This window comes from Nelumbo nucifera, chromosome 7 (assembly GCF_055504915.1).
Source record: "Nelumbo nucifera cultivar China Antique chromosome 7, China Antique-T2T, whole genome shotgun sequence".
NCBI lineage: Eukaryota > Viridiplantae > Streptophyta > Magnoliopsida > Proteales > Nelumbonaceae > Nelumbo > Nelumbo nucifera.
Window position 1 is genome coordinate 8,430,301 of NC_142655.1, and position 19,501 is coordinate 8,449,801.

Sequence of the window (19,501 nt, forward strand, 5' to 3'; positions counted from 1 at the left end):
TCAAGTGAACACCAAACTGGTTGAGTATGAGGTATACATCTCAATCAGGAAACCTGCATTTGGGATTTGATGGTCCCATTGAAGAGGCTAATGCCTCTAAGGCCCTGTTTGCTTTTTGGTAAGTTATTTACCCGGGTAAATGCAATTATCAAAGTAAGTTTTTCTGGGGAGACACTTATCTGGGTAAGTTTATTTACCCATATTATTTTATTTCCTAGGTAAATAAGGTAATGACCATTTTAGCCATAAAAATCCATTATTAAAAGGGACATTTTTGTCCCATTCAAGTGTTAGCAATTTCCCCTTAGGTGGGAAAGTTATTTACCCTTCTAGAGATGGGATCTGCTCCTCACAGGTGCCTCACATGCACATCCTACCATGCATTGGGAACATCTCTCGTACTAATTAATTATTATTCACGGGAGATGTTCTCAATGCACGGTGGATGTGCATGTGAGGCGCCCATTCGTGAGGAGCAGATCCCGTCTCCCTAGGAGATGGGTATCACTTACCCGGGTAAGTGATACACAGGAAAATTAACTTTCCCTGGTCCCCACATAAATCTGAAAAATGAATATGGGGTTCTTGGTCAATGGGAACCAAAATCCCATTGACCAATTTTTCCCCCTCTCAAAATTCAAAAAAAAAAACACCCCCTAAGATCAAAGTACCTCTCTTGTCTGGACCCTGTATTTCTAAACATATTCATTTTTATCCCACTCCAATGGAAGGAGCAAGCACTATAATATGAGCAAGTCTATTTACTTGAACTAACGGAGCCTGTTCCACTTCTTAAGAAAGACCACACCTGCTGCCCGTTTTTCTTGGTTATTATTAAGTGGGTCAGAAAGGAGATCAATGATAAAGCAGGGGTCTTATTAAATTGATGCACAGAGAGGGTTTGCTGTATGGTTATAGCTCAATGCCAGGCATTGTGTAACAATGGGATGACATAGGTGAGTGTATTCCTTTTTCGGTCACAGTTCATCTTGTGAATTTCTATAGTTCACATTAATATAGGCATTCCTTCAAAGATTAACCATACAAAGCATTTTCTCTATGCCCCATTATTTGCATCGTATACAAAATGGCTTCAAGAAGACAATTTCAGAAAGTGGAGCATTACCTTGTTCTTTTCTCCACCAACGTTTTCAGTTCCATTTGTGCCTTTAAGCCATGTTTGGTTCAACTCTCATTCTTTCTAATTCTTACCAAGAATGAAATTCTAAGATGGAAAGAATGAAAAAAAAGTTCCACGAACTAAACGCTTTTTTCCTAAAAATGAATTCTTTTTGTAGCAAGAATGAGAATAAATTTTAACCCATTTGGTTACAAATTTCATTCTCAATCATTTTTTTTCATTAATCAAGATAATAATAGCACAATTTTGAACCTGTTTTGTTGCAAATTCTGTTCCCATCCCTTCTTTTCATCAACCAAAATAATAGCATAATTATACATGCAATACTCAATGATAGATATGTATAGTGGAAACATGAAAGACCGACACCAACAAAACACAAATCAGCCATGTGGGCCCCACATCAGTAACAAAAGGTATGAAAAAGAAAAAAGACAAGAAACCGAAAAGCTATTGCATCTGGTTGGATAGAGAAAATATAAAAGAAAATTTAAAGGAAGTCCTCTAAGTTATGAGCATCCTTTGCCTTCAAAATCTCACTCTTGCTAATATTTATCTTGAATACTAAAGCCGCCTTGAAAATATTATTAGACATCTTAAATCATCTAAAATCATTAGAAAAAGACCTGGGTAGTATGATTGAATCAATTACAAATCAGCCATTTAGGCTCAATGTGGGAAGAGCACAAGTACAAATACAAGGTTTTGTATTGAACATACTTGTATTTTCATAAAAACAGTGCAGTTAAAACCCATCGTGCCTGAGATATGCTTAATCCTTATTTCTATAAAACCCGATCCATATAAATAAATTACTAGAAATAAAGTTCCAATCATACTTGTATTATGTTTGGAGAAAAAAATTTCAGAAAAAGAGAGCTATCAGAAAGGAAGTAATTTGCACCCATCTTGTATAAACATCATATAAAATCAAGATTCCATGAAGAGAATCATACAAATAAATGATTAGGAGTAGTTATTTCCAATATAATGCAGGTGTTGTGGATACACTGAGCTTTAAGATGGCATTCACCTTGTACTGCAGTCCTCAAGGAGAACCTATCATCATCATCATCATCATCATCTGGGATCAGCTACATGAATCCTGTTTTATATTTCGTTAGGCATGAATCCTCAAGGAGAACCCATGAAGCTTTCAAATGAGATCCTTGGGTAAATCTCCATGCTGAAGATGAAACCTGCATAACATCAAATGGTTTAATTTTTGGAACTAATAACATGAAATCTGGGCCTTTAAAGAGTAACTCCACAGAAAGGAAACTGCATGAGGGTTCATAAATGGAAATTGAGTCTTGGCAGTATCTTTCAGGAATGGCTATTATACTTTCCAAATACTATCTGAACACTGAGGTTATCTGATAATGGACTTAAATATACAGAGGAGAGGAGATGAGTGGAAACTTAGCATAAATGTCCTTTATGTTGGCCAATTTTCACTTGCCTTTTCTGTTTGAACAATTAAACATAAATATCTGATTTTGTATCACACTGGTTTAAGTCCAATACTACAATATTGTTGTTGTCCAATTAGCATTCTGAACCAGTTGACTCATATAGTGTATTTGCTGAATTGGCATCACCAGGACCTAAAATGAATTGAATTCTTTCCCTTCCAATCTTAATGTACATACATATAAATGTTGTTAAAGACAATTGTCTCAGTATCAACTCCAAATAATGTGGGACAGAAGATGAAAATTTTAACTCTTGAAAACGTATTGGATTAGTTGCATAAAACATGTTAGACTATTCAGACCATCAAAGGGTAAATCTTTATTTAGCAAAGGGACCTTCAAAATCTTTACATGGGAGATGCAAAATTAAGGTATATTAGGAACCATTTGGTAACATTCCATGGGAATGTTTCTGGTACCTGGTAACACCAGAAACCTTCCCTTGATACATTACCAAATGCTGCCATAGTTTTTAGACAACTTCTACAAGCAATTGAAATAGCATCTGCTTTTTGGCCCTTGAAATTCATTTCCTTGAACAAGAACATGGCTTCTTCACAAGCTCCTGATTGAATGAATCCAGTATGAGAGCAGACCATTGAACCAAATCATGCTGAGATCAACTATTAAAAGCTCTATAAGCAGAACTCAAGTAACCACACCTTGAATACATAGTCACAAGTGCACTTCCCACATGTGTGTACGACTCAAATCCATTTTCCAAACAAAGACCATGAATCCCCTTTCCAACTTGAAGCATGATAGGTTCCAATAAACCTGAGAGAAATCCAAACATGGTATACCCATCTAGCCTTTCCCCTATTTCCTGCATTCTGCTAAACCATTCCAAGCCCTTATCCCAGCATCAAGAAGGCCCATAACCTGAAACTATTGATTTCCACATAAGCAAATCTGGTTTGGGCATCCCGTTGAACACCCTAGGAGCTTCATCAACAAGGGATGCTATTGAATAAGCTCTCACAAATGCACTACTAGAAATAAAATCCGACCTTAATACAAATATAATCCTCGTGAAGGGATCAGAGTCAAAGTCCAGAAAACTAAAAAGAGTACCCCAAAAATTTCATTATCATCCTTGTGAAGGTGGAACCTCCCTGAGAAAGTGCTTTTGTAGACATACATGGGGGATGTGCTCAGGTCTCCATACATGACCCCAAAACTCTGGTAGGCCAGAAAGTGTGGTCTTGTGTGCTTTCTGCAAAGAAGGGAACCATGAGACCATTTAACCCTTTACGAATCAAAATGACAGGAATGAATTTAATAGAAAACACACAAAAGATGGGGAAAGAGCTAAACGCAATAAATTATAATAATAATTTGGAAATTAGATAATGCCATTTTCCCGAAAATGAGAAAGAATTCAAAACTAAGAATAGCTAAAAAGAATAAAAAGGCATGGTGAAAATCCTTAAAAATCAATTTATGGTCCTGAGCTTAGAAGATTTTAATACAGTGTGAAGGGAACAAGAGAATTGAAACCAAATAAGGAAACAAAACCAAAATCAATAAAAAGAGCAAAAGTATAGATTTTGCAGACGTAGCCCCAGCAAAGAAATTGCAAAAGGATCAAATTGCATAAAAAACATCAAATAATTCAGTAAAATCAACCAACTGGTTAAATCCTCCTCCAAACATCATGCATAAAACATACAATTCAAAAGAAGAAAAAATCAATGAAAACCATTTGCAAACAAACAAGCAGAAGCAATAAAATAAAAAGATTAAGTCCAAAATCAAACATGCAAGAGGGACCAATAACTTAAATTCCTTGTCGAAAAGAGTGAAAGAAGGAAAAAACTTACAACCCAGAGAATAGCAGAGCATCAATTCTTTTTACATTAGCAATCGACAGAGCAGCAATAACAGGAAAAGAAAATCAAATATTTATTGAAAACCACTTAAAATTAAGAAATGTCCGTCCAGTAACACTGGTGTTACTCTATATTCTAATATACTCAACAGAAACACAGAAAACTGAGTTTTAGTAGAAATATAGATTAGTTCCTTTATGCCTCGAAACTAAATAACTACAACACATCAAGCATAAAAGTTTAAAGTCCAAAGGAATCCAAAACCCTAAAATACCAACCAACATGACAGTCGACATTCAAACTAAAATTCAACAAACACGCAAAGAAACTAAACCCACCAAAATAGATTCCCAGTTCTGAGAAGCAGATTCAAGATCCATTCCACCAAACTCAGATTCCAACTTCCAATCCTCTACAGAATTTTCACTCCAAAACTGAAAGTTTCCCAATCGATTGGATGTCTCCAGTCAACAATAGACAAAACAACCTCAAACCAACACTCTCTTTCTATTAGATTCAAAAAACAAAAACCATGGAATCAATGAAACAAATGTAAAAGAGAGCTCTTAACAGTCTCTTTGTAATTGCTTCAACTTCTATAAATAATCTCCCATATGGAAGCAGAGAAGTTAATAGGAGAGAGTAATTTTAGGGAGAAAGAGTGGAAATTAGAGAAAAAATGTGGTCTCTCGGTTTACTTTATGAAGCGTGGGCGAGAGAGAGAGACTTACATAGATCACAGATCAGAGGTAGAACAGATCATCAACGGCAACCTTAGAGAGAACTGTGACAGAGAAAGAACCACTGTGAATAGAGAGTCAAAGTCGAAGAAAATGAGAATAGGAAGCCTGCGACATGATTATTGTTCGTGCTCCTGGCTGCCTCTAGTTTTATGCCGAGGCCCATTTTTCATTCTAAAAAGAATGAGGCCTGTGGCAAGAATATTATAACCAAATTACTTTTTGTTATTCATTCTTGCCCATTTTTACCCAAAATGAATAAGAATTGAAAGAATGAGGAATATGGCAATGAACCAAATATGGCCTTGACATCCACCAATTTGTCCAGGACATGTATCTACCATGTACAAGTTCTCATATTTAGACATACTAGATTTCTGACCTATTAAGGGAAAGTAAACCAAGTAATGATATCATATTCATTCCCCACCTAAGTACGAAGAAAAAAAGCTTAATAGAAAATACCATCTGTGTTCCTGATGATTCCACCATTGCCACTTGACTGTGTCCTGCCATGCTATGGTAACCATCTGCATTAATTTAAAATCAATAAGAAACCAGAAAGAAGGAACAAGTGTCTTAAAAATATACTAACCAAATCATCACCTGGACCTAGTGTAGTACATCTTCTTCTAACAAAAACATGTTTTTTCTTTCCGCCATCTCCTTGTTATCATGAAGATGTGCTAAACTGCATGTTTTAAAAAATTGAATGGTAAGAGATAAATATCTAAAAATGGATCAATTAGCACCAATCCCCCAATCAATGTATGAAACATTTCAACATAATTAATATGAAGAGGATATATAGTCAAACATATTAGATTGGTGGAACACAGCATGCTAGGACCTACAAGACCTTTTCTACGTAGTATGATGACTTGCTAGATAAATGTCAGTTGAGATAATTACCATCCAAGGATTGAATATAGGGCCCATTAATCTTAATAAATGGGACATGTGCAATCTTATGCCAGTCCTCTCCTGTTCCTTTTTGGCATCGCATCTCTAAATTAGGACAGCTCCATATTGACAGAAATTGAAGTGCAGTGAGGTGTTGCATCCCTTCTGGTAGACAGAGTATATTATCACAGTACCAAATTTCCAACTCTCGAAGTGATTTGAGGTGCCCCAACCAATTTGGAAGAGAAGCTAATTTACCACAACTCCAAATGTTCAATGTCTGGAGATTGGTAAAATGTTGCATAGCATCTGGCAATGATGATAAGTTTTCACAGTCAGAAAGTGATAAGTGTTGAAGAGCAGTTAAGCCACTTATCCCTTCTGGCAAAGATATTAGGCTATGGCACCCACATACTACTAAGGACTCAAGCAATATGAGGCTCCCCAATTCTTCTGGTAAATGATCTAGTTCATAGCAATTACTAAGACTTAATGATTGTAGAGTAGTAAGACTTTTGATCTCACTCAACAAAGAGTTAAGCTTGGCGCAGTCCCTAATTTCTAGAGACAAGAGTCTTGTTTTGTTACATAGCAACCCCTGTGGTAAAGACACTAACTCCGGAAACCCACTAACTATAAGGTTGGAAAGAGAGACAATGTTTGTGACTGAGCTTAACAGCATAATGTTGCAATCCCTCAGCTCTAGATTTTCTAGAGATGGGAGAGATGGTAGGTTTGTCAATTTTGGACACCCCTCAATTATCAGTTTACTGAGACAAGGAAGTAGTGCCTTTTTTTCAACAATTGACCACCCAACTAAGTTAGGCATATCTTTTATTGTGAGTTGTTTCAACATTGGGAATATTTCCCTACTGTTGCCACTGGAGCTGTTACTAAAATACATTGCAGCATCTACTCTTTCCACCATGAGAACCTCAAGACAGGGGAGCTGACCAAAAGGAGGCAGATTGGCACACCGTTTGCATTTGATTAATGAGACTTGTACCAGATTCAAGAGTGACAAATCCATCAACCAACCTGGGAAATTTGCACCCTTATAATTCTCAATGGCTAACCTTTTTAAATCTGGGTGTGGTTGGAGGTATTCAAGCACACGCTCAACATTATCTCGAACACTTGCACCATCAACATTTGTACCATCATCACGCTTCCAAGTCTTCCATGATAATCCCAGAAATTGAAGCTTTCTCTTCTCTTGCATGTTTGCCTGCTTTGCACATGCTGCATTTCTCACATTCTGAAGGTTTTTAATCATTAATTCACCTTGAAGGTTTAATCTCGATAACTCTTCTATGCCACATCCATGTACCTCATCCACTATGAATATTGGCAATGTTTGAAGGAACCTAAGCTTTCCAATATCTGTTGGCAACTTTTCTAATGACCAACATCCATGTATATCAAGATGTCTAAGATTGGTCAATTTCCACATGTCTTTGGGTAACCTTTGAAGTTGATGACATTGTATGAGATTCAAGGTCTGGAGATTACAAAGGCTGCTAATAGATTTGGGTAACATTTTGATAAAATTGCCTGAAAGGTCAAGGTACCTTAAATGTTTCAGTGTAGCAATTGACTTGGACAATTTCTTAATTCCACTGTAGCTCAAATCTAACACACGCAAGGATCTAAAACTTAATATCAGATTACGTGAGACCCTTGAGATTTTGCGCCAACCAAATAATAAAAGGAACGAGCGTAGGTTCTTTGCATTAGGGAGAACACCTGGAAGTGCTAACACCATTTCATTACAAACCAATGAGGAATGGCGTACTCCTATTGGAATTGTTACTTGCTTGTTAGCATTCACAATTGAACAATCAATACCTGCAACAGACCTTGCAAGATCATGAACAAGGTCATGCATCTTGCACTCCAGTATTATTCCATCACTCTCTTTTATTACGTCTTGAAAAAATGATCTCCATAATAGCTCATTGAAATACTCATTACCAACTTCTTCTAATGGCTTATTTCCTCCAGATGCCTGAACGAAGCCTTCTGCAACCCAAAGATGGATGAGTTTCTCTCTTTTCATCTTATAATCCTTAGGAAATATTGAGCAATATGCAAAACATTGTTGCAGATATGATGGTAGATTATCATAACTCAATCTTAAGGCAGGTAAAATTCCATTTTCACCTCCAATTATATCCCAGATGTCACTGTCTTTAACAGATAACCACTCACTTTTTTCTCTTTTAAAGCACATCAAACTTCCAAGGGTCTTTGCTGCTAGAGGCACACCCCTACACTTTTTCACAATTTCCTTCCCAATTGATACTAAACTTGAGGATTCTTTTTCATTCTCAAACTGAAATGCTCGTTGCTTGAATAGAGACCAACAAGCATCTTCAGGTAAACCATCCAGACCGTGAGAAGTGACTGTGCCAGTAATCAATGCAACCTTCTCACTACGAGTAGTTACAATGATCTTACTTCCCCCAGCACCACATCTTAGAAGAAGTTTCATTCTATCCCACTTCTCATAATCTTCATTCCATACATCATCTAAAACTAGTAAAAATCTCTTCCTGGTTAACATTTCTTTAAGGCGACGCTGCATTGGTTCCATATCTAAACAATCACATCTCTTGCCAGTTGCCGATTCTATAATAGCTCTTACAAGCATTCTAACATCAAAATCCACTGAGACACAAACCCAAATTCTTTGTTCAAAATGTCTCACAACCCTCTCATCATTGTAGGCCAATTTTGCAAGTGTTGTCATTCCTAGGCCCCCCATGCCAACAATGGGGATGACTGATACATCATCATCATTTCCTTCATGAATTAGAAACTTAATTATTTTCTCTTTATCATCTCCTCTTCCATAAATTTCTGATTCAACTAAAGAAGAATCAGTCTGCAATCTCCCAATTAACCCATCTCTCCTATCAATAATTCTATCTTTCAAATGAAACTTGAACCTCTCACCGGCAATTAAATCTAGCCTTTCACCAATCTCCTTCAACTGACGTCTCATCCTATAGTGAAAAATAAAAGGATTTGAAGTTGAAAAGAAGTTCCGCACCTGTTTTCTTATATGATCTCGAATCGTCGCATGAATATGATGAGTCTCCACTTTCTTGTGCAGAGCTTCAATCAAATATTCGTCCAACAAATCATCCGCATCATAAGCTACATCTTTCAGGTTCCTCAGCCAAATTCTTAGTGCCTTATCAGTTACCTGTCGGTCCTTCGCATCTTCAAGCACAGCTTGAATTGTTGATAATGTGCTCCGAAGCTTTTTCACCTCCTTCTTAGCGCCACCAAACAATCCAAACTCTTCAAATACCTCAGACACTGTCTTCTCAAATATAGCCTGCAAAAGAGTGGAAAGAACTGCTTCCGCCATGTCTGAGAACACCCAAAAGATAGTATTGCTAGTGAAGTAAGGGACAAGCTCTTTTTTTTTCTGTCTTTTATCAGTAATATAAAAGCTCAGGCTTCTTCTATAATTCCTTAGCATCGATTGCAGCTTCCAGAAACGTCTATCTTATCTTCCGAGACCCTTCTCGGTTACTTCTTCCATAACCCCACTTCAGAGAAGAGGGCCCTACAGAAAGTAGTACACACTTCAAATCACACCAACAATGAGACTGCAAATTTCAGATATTTTAATAGACCCAAATGGTTGTTCTGGACAATAACGCGTTGGCTGAGTTTATCGTTGACGGGGTCTCCGTCAGCGAAGAGCTGAGTCAACCCCGCGGAATAGCAGCATTGGCCACTCGGCCTGCCTGCATCCGAAAGGAGTTGTCTTTGGCCTCATTTTCTTGTGCCAGTGTCGGTGCTTCCAGGGACTGGTATGTAGGATCAGCTGATCGGTTACCGTCTCTTTGGGTGCGGCATTGTTGCAAGACTAACAACTCCCATCTCCTCCACCTCTGCCTTAACACTATAAATCATCACCACCATCATCTATTTATCTCCTACTTCCTTTTCCGCCAAGTTTCCACTCTCCACAGGCTCCGCGGCTGAGGCCGCAAGGTCTGAACCGTCAAGCCTGCAAGCTGTAGTTGCTCTCCCTGTATTGCCCCAAAATCTACGTGGAAAATGGTGGTATAGAACCCCTCTTCATCGGAGACACAGGAAAGATGAATCATAGAGCCTAATATGTCCTGATGGTGCACGATTTGGCCGATCTTAGCTGTCAACGATCTTGTCTCTGAATCGAGTGGTCAAGGACCTGAAACGGAGGGAAAAGAGAAGCTCCGGGGAGAACCCGGCGTATGGGTTCCGAAGCTCAAGTTAGAGTTTCTCAAAGGCAAGATAGACCAGATAGCGCAAAAGTTAGCATACCTCGTTTCTGGGGGGTAGGAGCCTTTTATAACCACCTCGCGCACTCACTCCCAGGCTTCTGTCAGATCGGGCATGATTACTTCTGAACTCCTGCCAGTTCGGATGTCATTTCCTCTGGCCGGTCAGAACCGCCACTGTTCCTTTGTCAGAGCCGTCTCTGCGGTTAGTAACGACGGTGGCAGGTGGCGGTAGCAGGAGGCCGTTTGAAGTGCGGCTGTCAGTCATCGGATCCCAAATCAGTCAGGTGCGTCGCCCAAGGATACGGACGTCCCTGGCGTCAGGTACGTTTGATCAGCCTGGTGTTTCGGAGGCGAAGTGTTGGAGTGAGTGAGATGTCTTGAGTTCGGTTTGGGGAGTGTTTCGAGTTGCCACGGGCCAGCTCGGGTCACAGCTTTGCGAGGCTTGGGGCCCAATATAGTTTGTGCTCCTTGCAGGGAGCTCGGGTTCTCAGTAGGGAGCTCCGAGTTCTTAATAGGGAGCTCGGGCTCTTGGTAGGGAGCTCGGGCTCTTGGCGGGGAGCTCGGGCTCTTATCAGGGAGCTCGGACTCGTGGTAGGGAGCTCGGGCTCTTGGCGGGGAGCTCGGGCTCTTGGCGGGGAGCTCGGGCCCTTGGTGGGGAGCTCGGGCTCTTATCAGGGAGCTCGGACTCGTGGTAGGGAGCTCGGGCTCTTGGCGGGGAGCTCGGGCTCTTGGCGGGGAGCTCGGGCCCTTGGTGGGGAGCTCGGGCTCCTAGTAGGGCGGTCTGGAGTTCGGGTTCAGTAGCGAGCTTGGACTTTGCTTTCGGTGATTGCTTCGGGCGCTCTACTGTCCCGAGTTGCTTGTTTCTGCCACGTGTCGGGTAACTGCGAGGTCGGGCCAAATTCCCCTTCATCAATTGCCCCCCACTCCCTGCGACAAGGGTCCCGCCTTGGCGCAGGGAGTTTGCAAGGTAGCAGGAGGGTTTTGGTCCGTGCTGAGCGCGCTTGCTCTAATTTGATTTTCAAAAAAGGGCACGCGTTTGGGAGTCGTGACGGCAGTTGTTCAAGAGTTGCGCTGTAGACGCTTTTATTGCGAGGAGACGTGCGCCGACACCCCGTCAGTTTCGGGAAGACGCGTGCTGACACCTGTCCTCTGACAAGACGTGCGCGACGCCTCGTCGGTTTCGGAGAGACGTGCGCTGATTGGTTTTGGAAGACATGCGGTTTAGCACGGCTGTGGGCCGTTGGATTGGCTTCGATCTGGGCCGTCGCTTTCCAGCCGTAGTGGATATAAATAGCGCGCGGGGGGGGGGGGGGACCCCGTCCGTGCTACTGTTGTATCTCTTGAGCTTGCGCCTAAGTTCCAGTTCGCGTTCAGGCTCTTCAGCTCGCGTCCCAGGTTCCTTGCTTGTTCGAGTTTTCGCGGTCTTCCTTCAGTCTTCTTCCAGGTGAGTGCTTTCGGAATCCCGCTTTATTCTCTGATGTCTAGTTCGGAGGGTTCGGGCTGTTCAAGCGGGTCTGATGTAGGTTCTACCAATCGGTTTGCGTCCCCTGGTAGTTCAAGTGAGCCCGATGTAGGTCCTGAGGAATGGGTTGAACCTATGGGCCGAGGTGCTTCGGGTAGGTCAGCGTCCACCTCCCGTCGTGGCCGGGTTATAGACCCGTTCGGTCCTTCGACTATGACGCCTGAGGGACTTCAATCCCTCATAGGCTACTACGACTTGCCCGGGGAGCACGCTTACTTCATCCCTACGGGTAGCTTCCCTTGGGAACACGGTCCTGATGAGATCGTGATTTTCCGGGAACAGCTCGCCGCGGGGCTGCGGCTGCCCTTTCACCCTCTTCTCGTCGAGGTTCTAAACCACTTCGGTGTGACGGTCGACCAGCTTCACCCGAACTCCATAAGGAACTTAGTGGGGACGATCTCTTTATTTTGTGACGAGAACTTCCCTTTGGACCTGGAGATTTTCTCCTCCATTTTAATGCTGAAAAAGCAAGCGGGTCCCCTTCCTGGGCGTAGGCGGGCATACTACCTGTCCCCTCGCCCGGGCTTCAAGCTCTTACACGGACTCCCTAATAAGGTCCCAGCGTGGAAGCGGGACTATTTCGGGGTGCGAAGTGCGTTGGGGTGGCCGTTTCAGACCGGCTGGGGGATGGCCGCTCCCGACTCCGGCGTCACACTTGATAAGGAGACGGCGAAGGGCCTCCGGCAATGGGCGCGGCTCGGGCAAGAGTGTCAACGGTATCTGACGGAGGCCAAGCTTATTGTTGCGGGCCTGAGTTCAGGTAGGTTCTTTCCCTAGCGATCCTGTCTTGCTCTTCTTTTACATCTTACTGATGCCGAACTCCTTTTCGCAAGTACAATGGACTCTCGAGGGACCCGAGGTGGGCACTTGTTCCATGGCATGAAGAGGAGAAAAACGGGTGGCTAAGTGAGCTCGCGCCGGACCGTCCCAGGGTGCGGAGCCCGAGGTGCCGGACTATCCGGCGGAGGAGCCCGAGATGGTTCCGCTTACGCAGGAGCCGGCGGGGGCTCCTTATGCCGAAACCACGCGCACTGGGGCTCCTGCTTACTCCGAGTCTGCCCATACACGAGCTGGGCCGTCGGGCTCAGAGGCCCCCAGGGGCTTCAGGAGCGTGCTGTCGCCTGTTCATGCTCTTCAACGGAGTAAGGAGGTGATGTTTCCCGAGGAAGTTGCGGCGTGGACCGAGCTCCCTCTGCACCAAGTGGCCTGCCGTGCCGTTACTCACGCTATGGTGGTAAGTGTTCCCTTTTTTAGAGTTCTTCGGCTTTTATTCTTCTATTCGTTCCTTTGATCTCGCTTTTCCTTTGGTAGGTGAACTCTTCTATTCACGCCTTAGCGAACCAGGTGGAGAGATACTCGAGGCAGGCGCGAGCTGCCGAGGAGGCTGCTCGAACTACCGAGGAGGCTGCTCGTGCTGCCGAGGCTGCTGCTCGCCTCGCGCGGTCTAGGCAGGCGAGGTCTCAGAGAGATGCTGAGGCCATGGGAGTGGTGGTGAAGAATATGGCGGAGTTGAAGCTGGACCTGCAACACCAGGTCGAGTATCTCCAGGAGGATATCGGGGAGAGGACTCAGATCTTCTCTCAAGGCATCGAAGACGCGAAGAAGAAAGCTGTCAGCGATTACATTGCTTCGCCGGATTTCGATGATCTGATGGTAGACTCCTACAGGAGGGGTTTCAAGCTAAGCCGGTGGATGATCCGGAATACGTACCCCGAGCTCGACACTAGCGCCATATCCACTTCGCACATTACTCAAGAAATGGCTAATGCTGCAGATGCCGAACCGGACTCCGAGGGGGAGGCAGGTCCTTCGGGTGTTGTTGAAGTGGCTTCTGATAACGATGAAGTAGCCCCTAGCTTGTGAAATGAAATGTACACATTTTTTTTTTGAATGTACACGTCTATTCTGAAATGAAATGGCTTTTTGTTCATGTACTGGTCCTGTCTTCGAGCTATGTTTTTTTCCGAACTGACCATTTCGGTCCTTCAGTTCATTTTGACATGAAATGACTTCGGGGTACTTGCCTTGGTGGCATATAGGTAGTACCTTCTTAAGTTGACAACGTTCCATGCTCGAGGTACTTGTTTTCCTTCTAGGGTTCCGAGCTCGTATGCTCCCCCACCGAGTGCTTTCTTTACTCTGTAGGGTCCCTCCCAGTTTGGTCCAAGTTTCCCTACGCCGGGTTCAGGCACCATGACCTTACGGAGAACTAGGTCGCCGACGCGGAAGTTCCTCTTTTTTACTCGCACGTTATAATACTGAGCTACCTTTTGTTGGTAGGCCGCAGTTCGGATGTGCGCGAGGTCTCTCACTTCGTCCAGTAGGTCGAGGTTGGTGCGTAACTCGCCCTCGTTTGTTTGTTCGTCGTACGCTTCTAGTCGCAACGTAGGTACTTCGATTTCCGCCGGGATTACTGCCTCGGTGCCGTATGTGAGGTTAAAGGGGGTCTCACCTGTGGCGGTTTTTTCTGTGGTTCGGTGTGCCCATAGAACACTTGGTAGTTTGTCTGCCCACAAACCTTTGGCTCAGTCCAATCGCGCTTTCAGTCCGCGGAGGATGGCTTTGTTCATTACTTCTGTTTGGCCATTTGCCTATGGGTGTGCGACCGATGTGAAATAATCTATTGCCAGGGGTTCAGCTTCTATCCACTTTGTGAAATAATCTACTGCCACCACTAGGAATTTTCTCCCGCCTGTCGCTGGTGTGAATGGCCCCAGGAGGTCGATGCCCTATTGGGCGAAGGGCCATGGGCTGGTGAGGTATTTGAGGTCGGCAGCGGGCTGATGGTGGATGCTGGCATGCTTCTGACACTTGTCACATTTTCTGACGAGCTCGATTGCCTCGGTCTTCATTGTCGGCCAGTAGTATCCTTGTCGAAGTGCCTTTTGGGCGAGGGCTCTGCCCCCTAGGTGCGCCGCACAAGCCTTCATGGATGTCGCGGAGTACCAGCTCGGCTTCGGCTGGGCGCAAGCATCGCAAATAGGGGAGCGTGTAGGATCGTCGGTACAACCGTTCGTCTATCATGACGTATTTGGCTGCCTGGCGCTGCACCCTCTTGGCTGCGTTGCGGTCCGCGGGGAGGGTTCCGTCTAACAGGAAGCTCGCGAGTGGGTCGATCCAGCTCAGCTCTGCTTCAGTGACGGGAGCGACCTCTTCTGCCCCACCGAGAATGCTGGGCCGAGGTAAGTCCTCTACGTACACGGTTCTCCTAGCGTTGTGGCTCGTGCTAGCTAGTCAGGACAGGGCTTCGGCCTCAGCGTTCTCTGACCTCGGGATTGCTTGATGAAGTGTGACTGGAAGTTGAGCAGAGCCTCCTTTACCTTTGCCAAATATGCAATCATTGTGAGCTCGCGTGCTTCGTACTCGCCTGTAACTTGGTTGACTACGAGCTGGGAATCACTGCAAATAACCATGTGTTTCGCTCCAACCTTGTGCGCCAGGTTTAGCCTGGCTATCAGTGCCTCGTACTCTGCCTCGTTGTTAGATGCCGCGAACTCAAAGCGTAGTGTGTATTCCAGTTTTGTTCCGCTCGGGCCACGTAGCACTATTCCAGCCCTGCTACCTTGTTGGTTCGAGGAGCCATCTACGTGAAGGATCCAGGGCTCCTCCTCCCAGTTCGCGCTTGGTCTAACTAGGAGGGATGCCACACTGGCTGCTACTTCAGGGGGTTCGGACTCGTTTGGTTTGGGAGCTCCAAGTTCGCCCGAACTGGGGATCTCGGGCTCGACCGGTTCACGGGCTTCGGGGCTAAACGTGCACTCGGCGATGAAATCTGCCAAGTTTTGGGCCTTAATGGCAGTTCTTGGCTTGTACTGGAGATCGTACTCGCTGAGTTTGATGGCCCACTTCGTCAGTCGGCCGGAAACCTCGGGTTTGAGTAGTACTTGTCTCAGAGGTTTGTCGGTCAGGACGATGACGGTGTGAGCCTGGAAGTACGGGCGGAGTTTTCGTGCTGCTATCACCAGTGCGTATGCTAGCTTTTCTATCTGCGGGTACCTTGTCTCTGCTCCCTGCAAGATTTTACTAACATAGTATATGGGTCGCTGGACCCGGTCTGTCTCCTTTACTAGTACCGAACTGACCACCTCGTCGTTAGCTAAGGTTGGCACACTGGCGAGGTAACCTTTCAGCTCGTCAAACGCGAGCTGGCAATCTTGGGTCCATTCGAACCCTTTGCCTTTGATTGCTTTGAAGAAGGGTAGGCAGCGATCTGCCGACTTGGACATGAAGCGGCTTAGAGCGGCTATGTGGCCGTTTAGCCTTTGAACTTCTTTTACTTTCCGAGGCGGTCTCATATCTAGGATGGTTTTTATCTTGTCCGGGTTGGCCTCGATGCCACGCCGATTGACAACGTAGCCTAGGAATTTGCCCGAGGTGACGCCAAAGACACATTTGTTGGGGTTCAACTTCATGTTAAACTGACGCAGGATTTGGAAGACAGAGTCCAAGTCTTTTATTATTTCTCGCGAAAACCGTGTTTTGATGACCATGTCGTCTACATAGCACTCTATCTTTGTGCCGATCAGGGGCCGAAACATCCTATTTACAAGTCTTTGGAAGGTCGCCCCGGCATTTTTTAATCCGAAGGGCATGACCTTGTAACAGTATAGACCGGACTCGGTTAAGAAGCTGGTTTTTTCCTCGTCGGATTGGTCCATCCGGATTTGGTTGTAGCCTGAGTAGGCATCCAGGAAGCATAGCAATTTATGTCCCAAGGTCGCATCCACTAGGCGGTCGATCCTAGGGAGGGGGAAGCAGTCTTTCGGGCAAGCTCGGTTCAGGTCGGTGTAGTCGACGCACATGCGCCACTTACCGTTCGCCTTTTTCACCAGCATAGGGTTGGCCACCCAGCTCGGGTAATGGACTTCCCTTATGAAGTCTGCTGCGAGGAGCTTCTCGACTTCGTCGTCGACCGCCTTCCAGCGCTCTGGGGCTAAGTTTCGTTTCTTCTGTCTAACGGGTCTGACAGTTCGGCCCGTAGGGGTTCTTTGACAGAAGCACCAATCTGGAGTGCGCGAGCTGGGTCCGTAGGCGAGGTCGGGATCGCGACTGTTTCTTCTGTGGGCGAGGCTCGTTCTTCGCCTTGCTCCGCGGGCCGCTCCAGATCGAGGTCACCGGCCGCCTTGGTCTTTCCCTTCAGGGCGGCAACGTAGCACTTGTGGGACTCGAGCTGGTCGCCCCGCGCTACCCCACACCGAAGTCCGTAGGGAACTTCATGGCCAAATAGTAGGTGGAGACCACCGCCCGCAGGATATGCGTGATTGGCCACCCTAGTATGGCATTGTATGGGGAGGGGGTCGCGACCACCAGGAAGTCGTGGTTGAGTCTGACCGCACAAGGCCACGTGCCGACTTCCACGGGTACCGTTATTTTTCCAAGGGGCTTGACTTCCTCTCCGCTGAAGCCCACCATGGGAGTGCTTGCGGGCTTTAGTTCGCTCCTTGGTAGCTGTAGCCGATCAAACGCCGATTTGAAGAGGATGTCCGCCGAGCTGCCTGAATCTACAAGTACGCGCCTAACCTCGAAGTCGCTGATCCTTAGTTTAATGACAAGCGCGTCATCGTGAGGGTAGCAAACTCCTCGCGCGTCGTCTTCTGTGAAGAGGATTGGCTCCTCGGTCTTTGGCCTTTTCGGAGGGTTCCGCTCCTCGAGGACCGCTTCGCGAACTGAAGTCCGGGCTGCTGCTAATGTACACCCCGCTACCACCGAACCTCCCACAATTACATGGATGGTTCCCCGAACTGGCCTTTCTGCCGGAGGCTGTCGCTGCATCGGTTCGGCAGGCCTGCTGCTAGTTTTGGGGGCGTCCTTTAAGTGCTCGCCTGGCTGATCCGCTTTATTGCTATTATTGTTGTGCTGTATAAAGTTTCTCAAGTATCCGCGACGGATGAGCCCCTCTATCTCGTCTCGGAGATTATTGCATTGCTCGGTACTGTGCCCATGGTCCCTATGGAAGCTACAATACAAATTCTTGTTTCTTTCGTTCGGATTTCCCTTTAGGCGAGGTGGCCATTTCACGTACGGGGCATCCTTAATAGTCATTAGGATCTCGGTCCGCCTCGTGTTCAGTTGCGTGTAATCCGTCCGAACTAGCAGGGGAGCTCGGAACGACTGGTTCGGTTTTGGGTCCCGGGCCGGGTTTTTTCGGTCGGCTGAGTTAGAGGGTTCGCCATCCCTCTTTCTTTTCTCGTTTCCACCCTCGATTCTTTGGTTGATTTCTTCCTCGGTCCTCATGAACTTGTCCGCGAGCTTGAGGAATTCGGCCACGGTCACAGGCTGGTTGGCTACCATGTGCCATTTGAACTCCTTGTGTGTCACCCCTCTTTTTGCTGCGGCAAGCTGCACCGCGGGGTCTAACCGCGGTATCTGTAAGCACGCTTCGTTGAATCGTTTGATGTAGCCCCGTATGGGTTCTCCTTCCCTTTGGACTACCCCGAAGATGCTTTCCTCTGCTCTGGGGCACCGTTTGCTGGTGACAAAGTGTGCAGTGAAGACCTGCACGAACTGAGCCCAACACTTTATCGATTCGGGGGCCAGGTTCCTGTACCAAGTGCGGGCTACCCCCTTTAGGGTGGTGGTGAAAGCCACACACATGCATGATTCGCTGGCTCTGGCGAGGTGCATTTGGGACTGGAAAGCGTCCACGTGGTCGTTGGGGTCGAAGGACCCATCATACTTGTCTAGAGGTGGGAGCTTGAAATCTCTAGGCAAGGGGACTGCCAGGAGTTTTGATGCGAGGGGGGAAGGAACTGAGAGAATCGGGGCAACTCATACCTCGTCCGAGCTCGTCTCGCCTTTGCCTCTGAGCTCTGACAGGACGCGGGTGGCGGTTCGTCGACCTCGACGGCGCCTTCGCTGCTGAGTGGGCCTTGTACTGGCGCTGTTGGCCTCCGTGTTGCCGAGCTCGATGAGCCCGGAGTGCTGGTAGTCCGCTGCTACCAGTGCGCCGAATCGGTTTTCCACCAGTGGGGACTCCGGTTTGGAGCCCCGAGGTGCCGATCTCGCGGGCGAGGTTCCCGATCCGCTTGCGAGCCGCGAGGCGGGTATGACTTTTCTTTCTCTCCGGCCTAGGGACAAGGCCTGGCTGTTTGGGGGATTCTGGGGCCTAGAGGCCTTTCCTTGGTGGAGGTGCCCATCCTGCGGAGAGGCCTTGACCGGCTTCGGAGCAGGGTGGCGAGGTGGAAGTAGTGGTTGGTTCGGTGTCAGTTGGGGGAACTGCTGTTGATAGTGGTACTGGGAGAGGTTGTGCAACACTTGGTGCTGGTGAAGCTGGTGTTGCTGGAACTGTTGCATCTGGGCTTGCATTGCCCGCATGCACTGCATTAGGTCGTCCAACCGATTTTGGCTAGCTGCCAGGGGGACGGCGGTTGGTTCAGTGAAGGTAGTCTCGATGGGAAGAGGGAAGGGGATGTTTGCGGCAGGTAGGCTTACAGGCGCCACTGCTTGTGGCGTAGTCAGATTGGGGATTCCATCCACCGAGAGGGGGATGGTGAACTGCCCAACACACACCACGGGAACTTGGGGTTGTTCCCCGGTGGTGTTTGTCTCTGTGCCGCGTCCGGCATTGCTGGATGAGGGCATGAGTATTGAGTTTTTCAAAGA

General features: G+C 46.3%; 2 protein-coding genes across 17 annotated transcripts; one reads left to right on the forward strand and one right to left on the reverse strand.

Moving 5' to 3' along the window:
- Positions 1-2,009: 2,009 nt before the first annotated feature.
- On the reverse strand, positions 2,010-10,159 carry LOC104613421 (putative disease resistance protein RGA3). 16 transcript variants are annotated; one of them, XM_088892031.1, is made up of 6 exons: positions 6,101-9,731; positions 5,795-5,879; positions 5,654-5,718; positions 5,180-5,232; positions 3,758-3,832; positions 2,010-2,340 (listed from the first exon to the last, which is right to left on the reverse strand). In XM_088892031.1, the coding sequence occupies exons 1-2, from the start codon at positions 9,582-9,584 to the stop codon at positions 5,875-5,877; spliced, it is 3,489 nt and encodes a 1,162-aa protein (XP_088748157.1). In that variant the 5' UTR covers positions 9,585-9,731; the 3' UTR covers positions 2,010-2,340; positions 3,758-3,832; positions 5,180-5,232; positions 5,654-5,718; positions 5,795-5,874. The 16 variants fall into 16 exon arrangements, with proteins under 16 accessions (XP_088748157.1, XP_088748154.1, XP_088748148.1 ...); XM_088892028.1 differs by having other exon boundaries at positions 3,691-3,832; XM_088892022.1 differs by adding an exon at positions 4,787-4,882 and having other exon boundaries at positions 2,010-3,832.
- A 197-nt stretch (positions 10,160-10,356) lies between these two features.
- Positions 10,357-13,862, forward strand: LOC148790130 (uncharacterized). The gene is made up of 2 exons (XM_088892037.1): positions 10,357-13,133; positions 13,211-13,862. Exons 1-2 carry the CDS (start codon positions 12,876-12,878, stop codon positions 13,760-13,762), a joined length of 810 nt encoding a protein of 269 aa, XP_088748163.1. The 5' UTR covers positions 10,357-12,875; the 3' UTR covers positions 13,763-13,862.
- The last annotated feature ends 5,639 nt before the right edge of the window (positions 13,863-19,501 follow it).

What these genes read in the sequence shown, in the direction of transcription:
- LOC104613421 (XM_010281225.3), bottom strand. Translation starts at nt 9,584, where the DNA reads ATGCTAAGGAATTATAGAAGAAGCCTGAGCTTTTATATTACTGATAAA.
- LOC148790130 (XM_088892037.1), top strand. Translation starts at nt 12,876, where the DNA reads ATGGTTCCGCTTACGCAGGAGCCGGCGGGGGCTCCTTATGCCGAAACC. An exon ending in CCGTTACTCACGCTATGGTG is followed by an intron (nt 13,134 to 13,210) that starts GTAAGTGTTCCC and finishes TTCCTTTGGTAG; the next exon opens with GTGAACTCTTCTATTCACGC.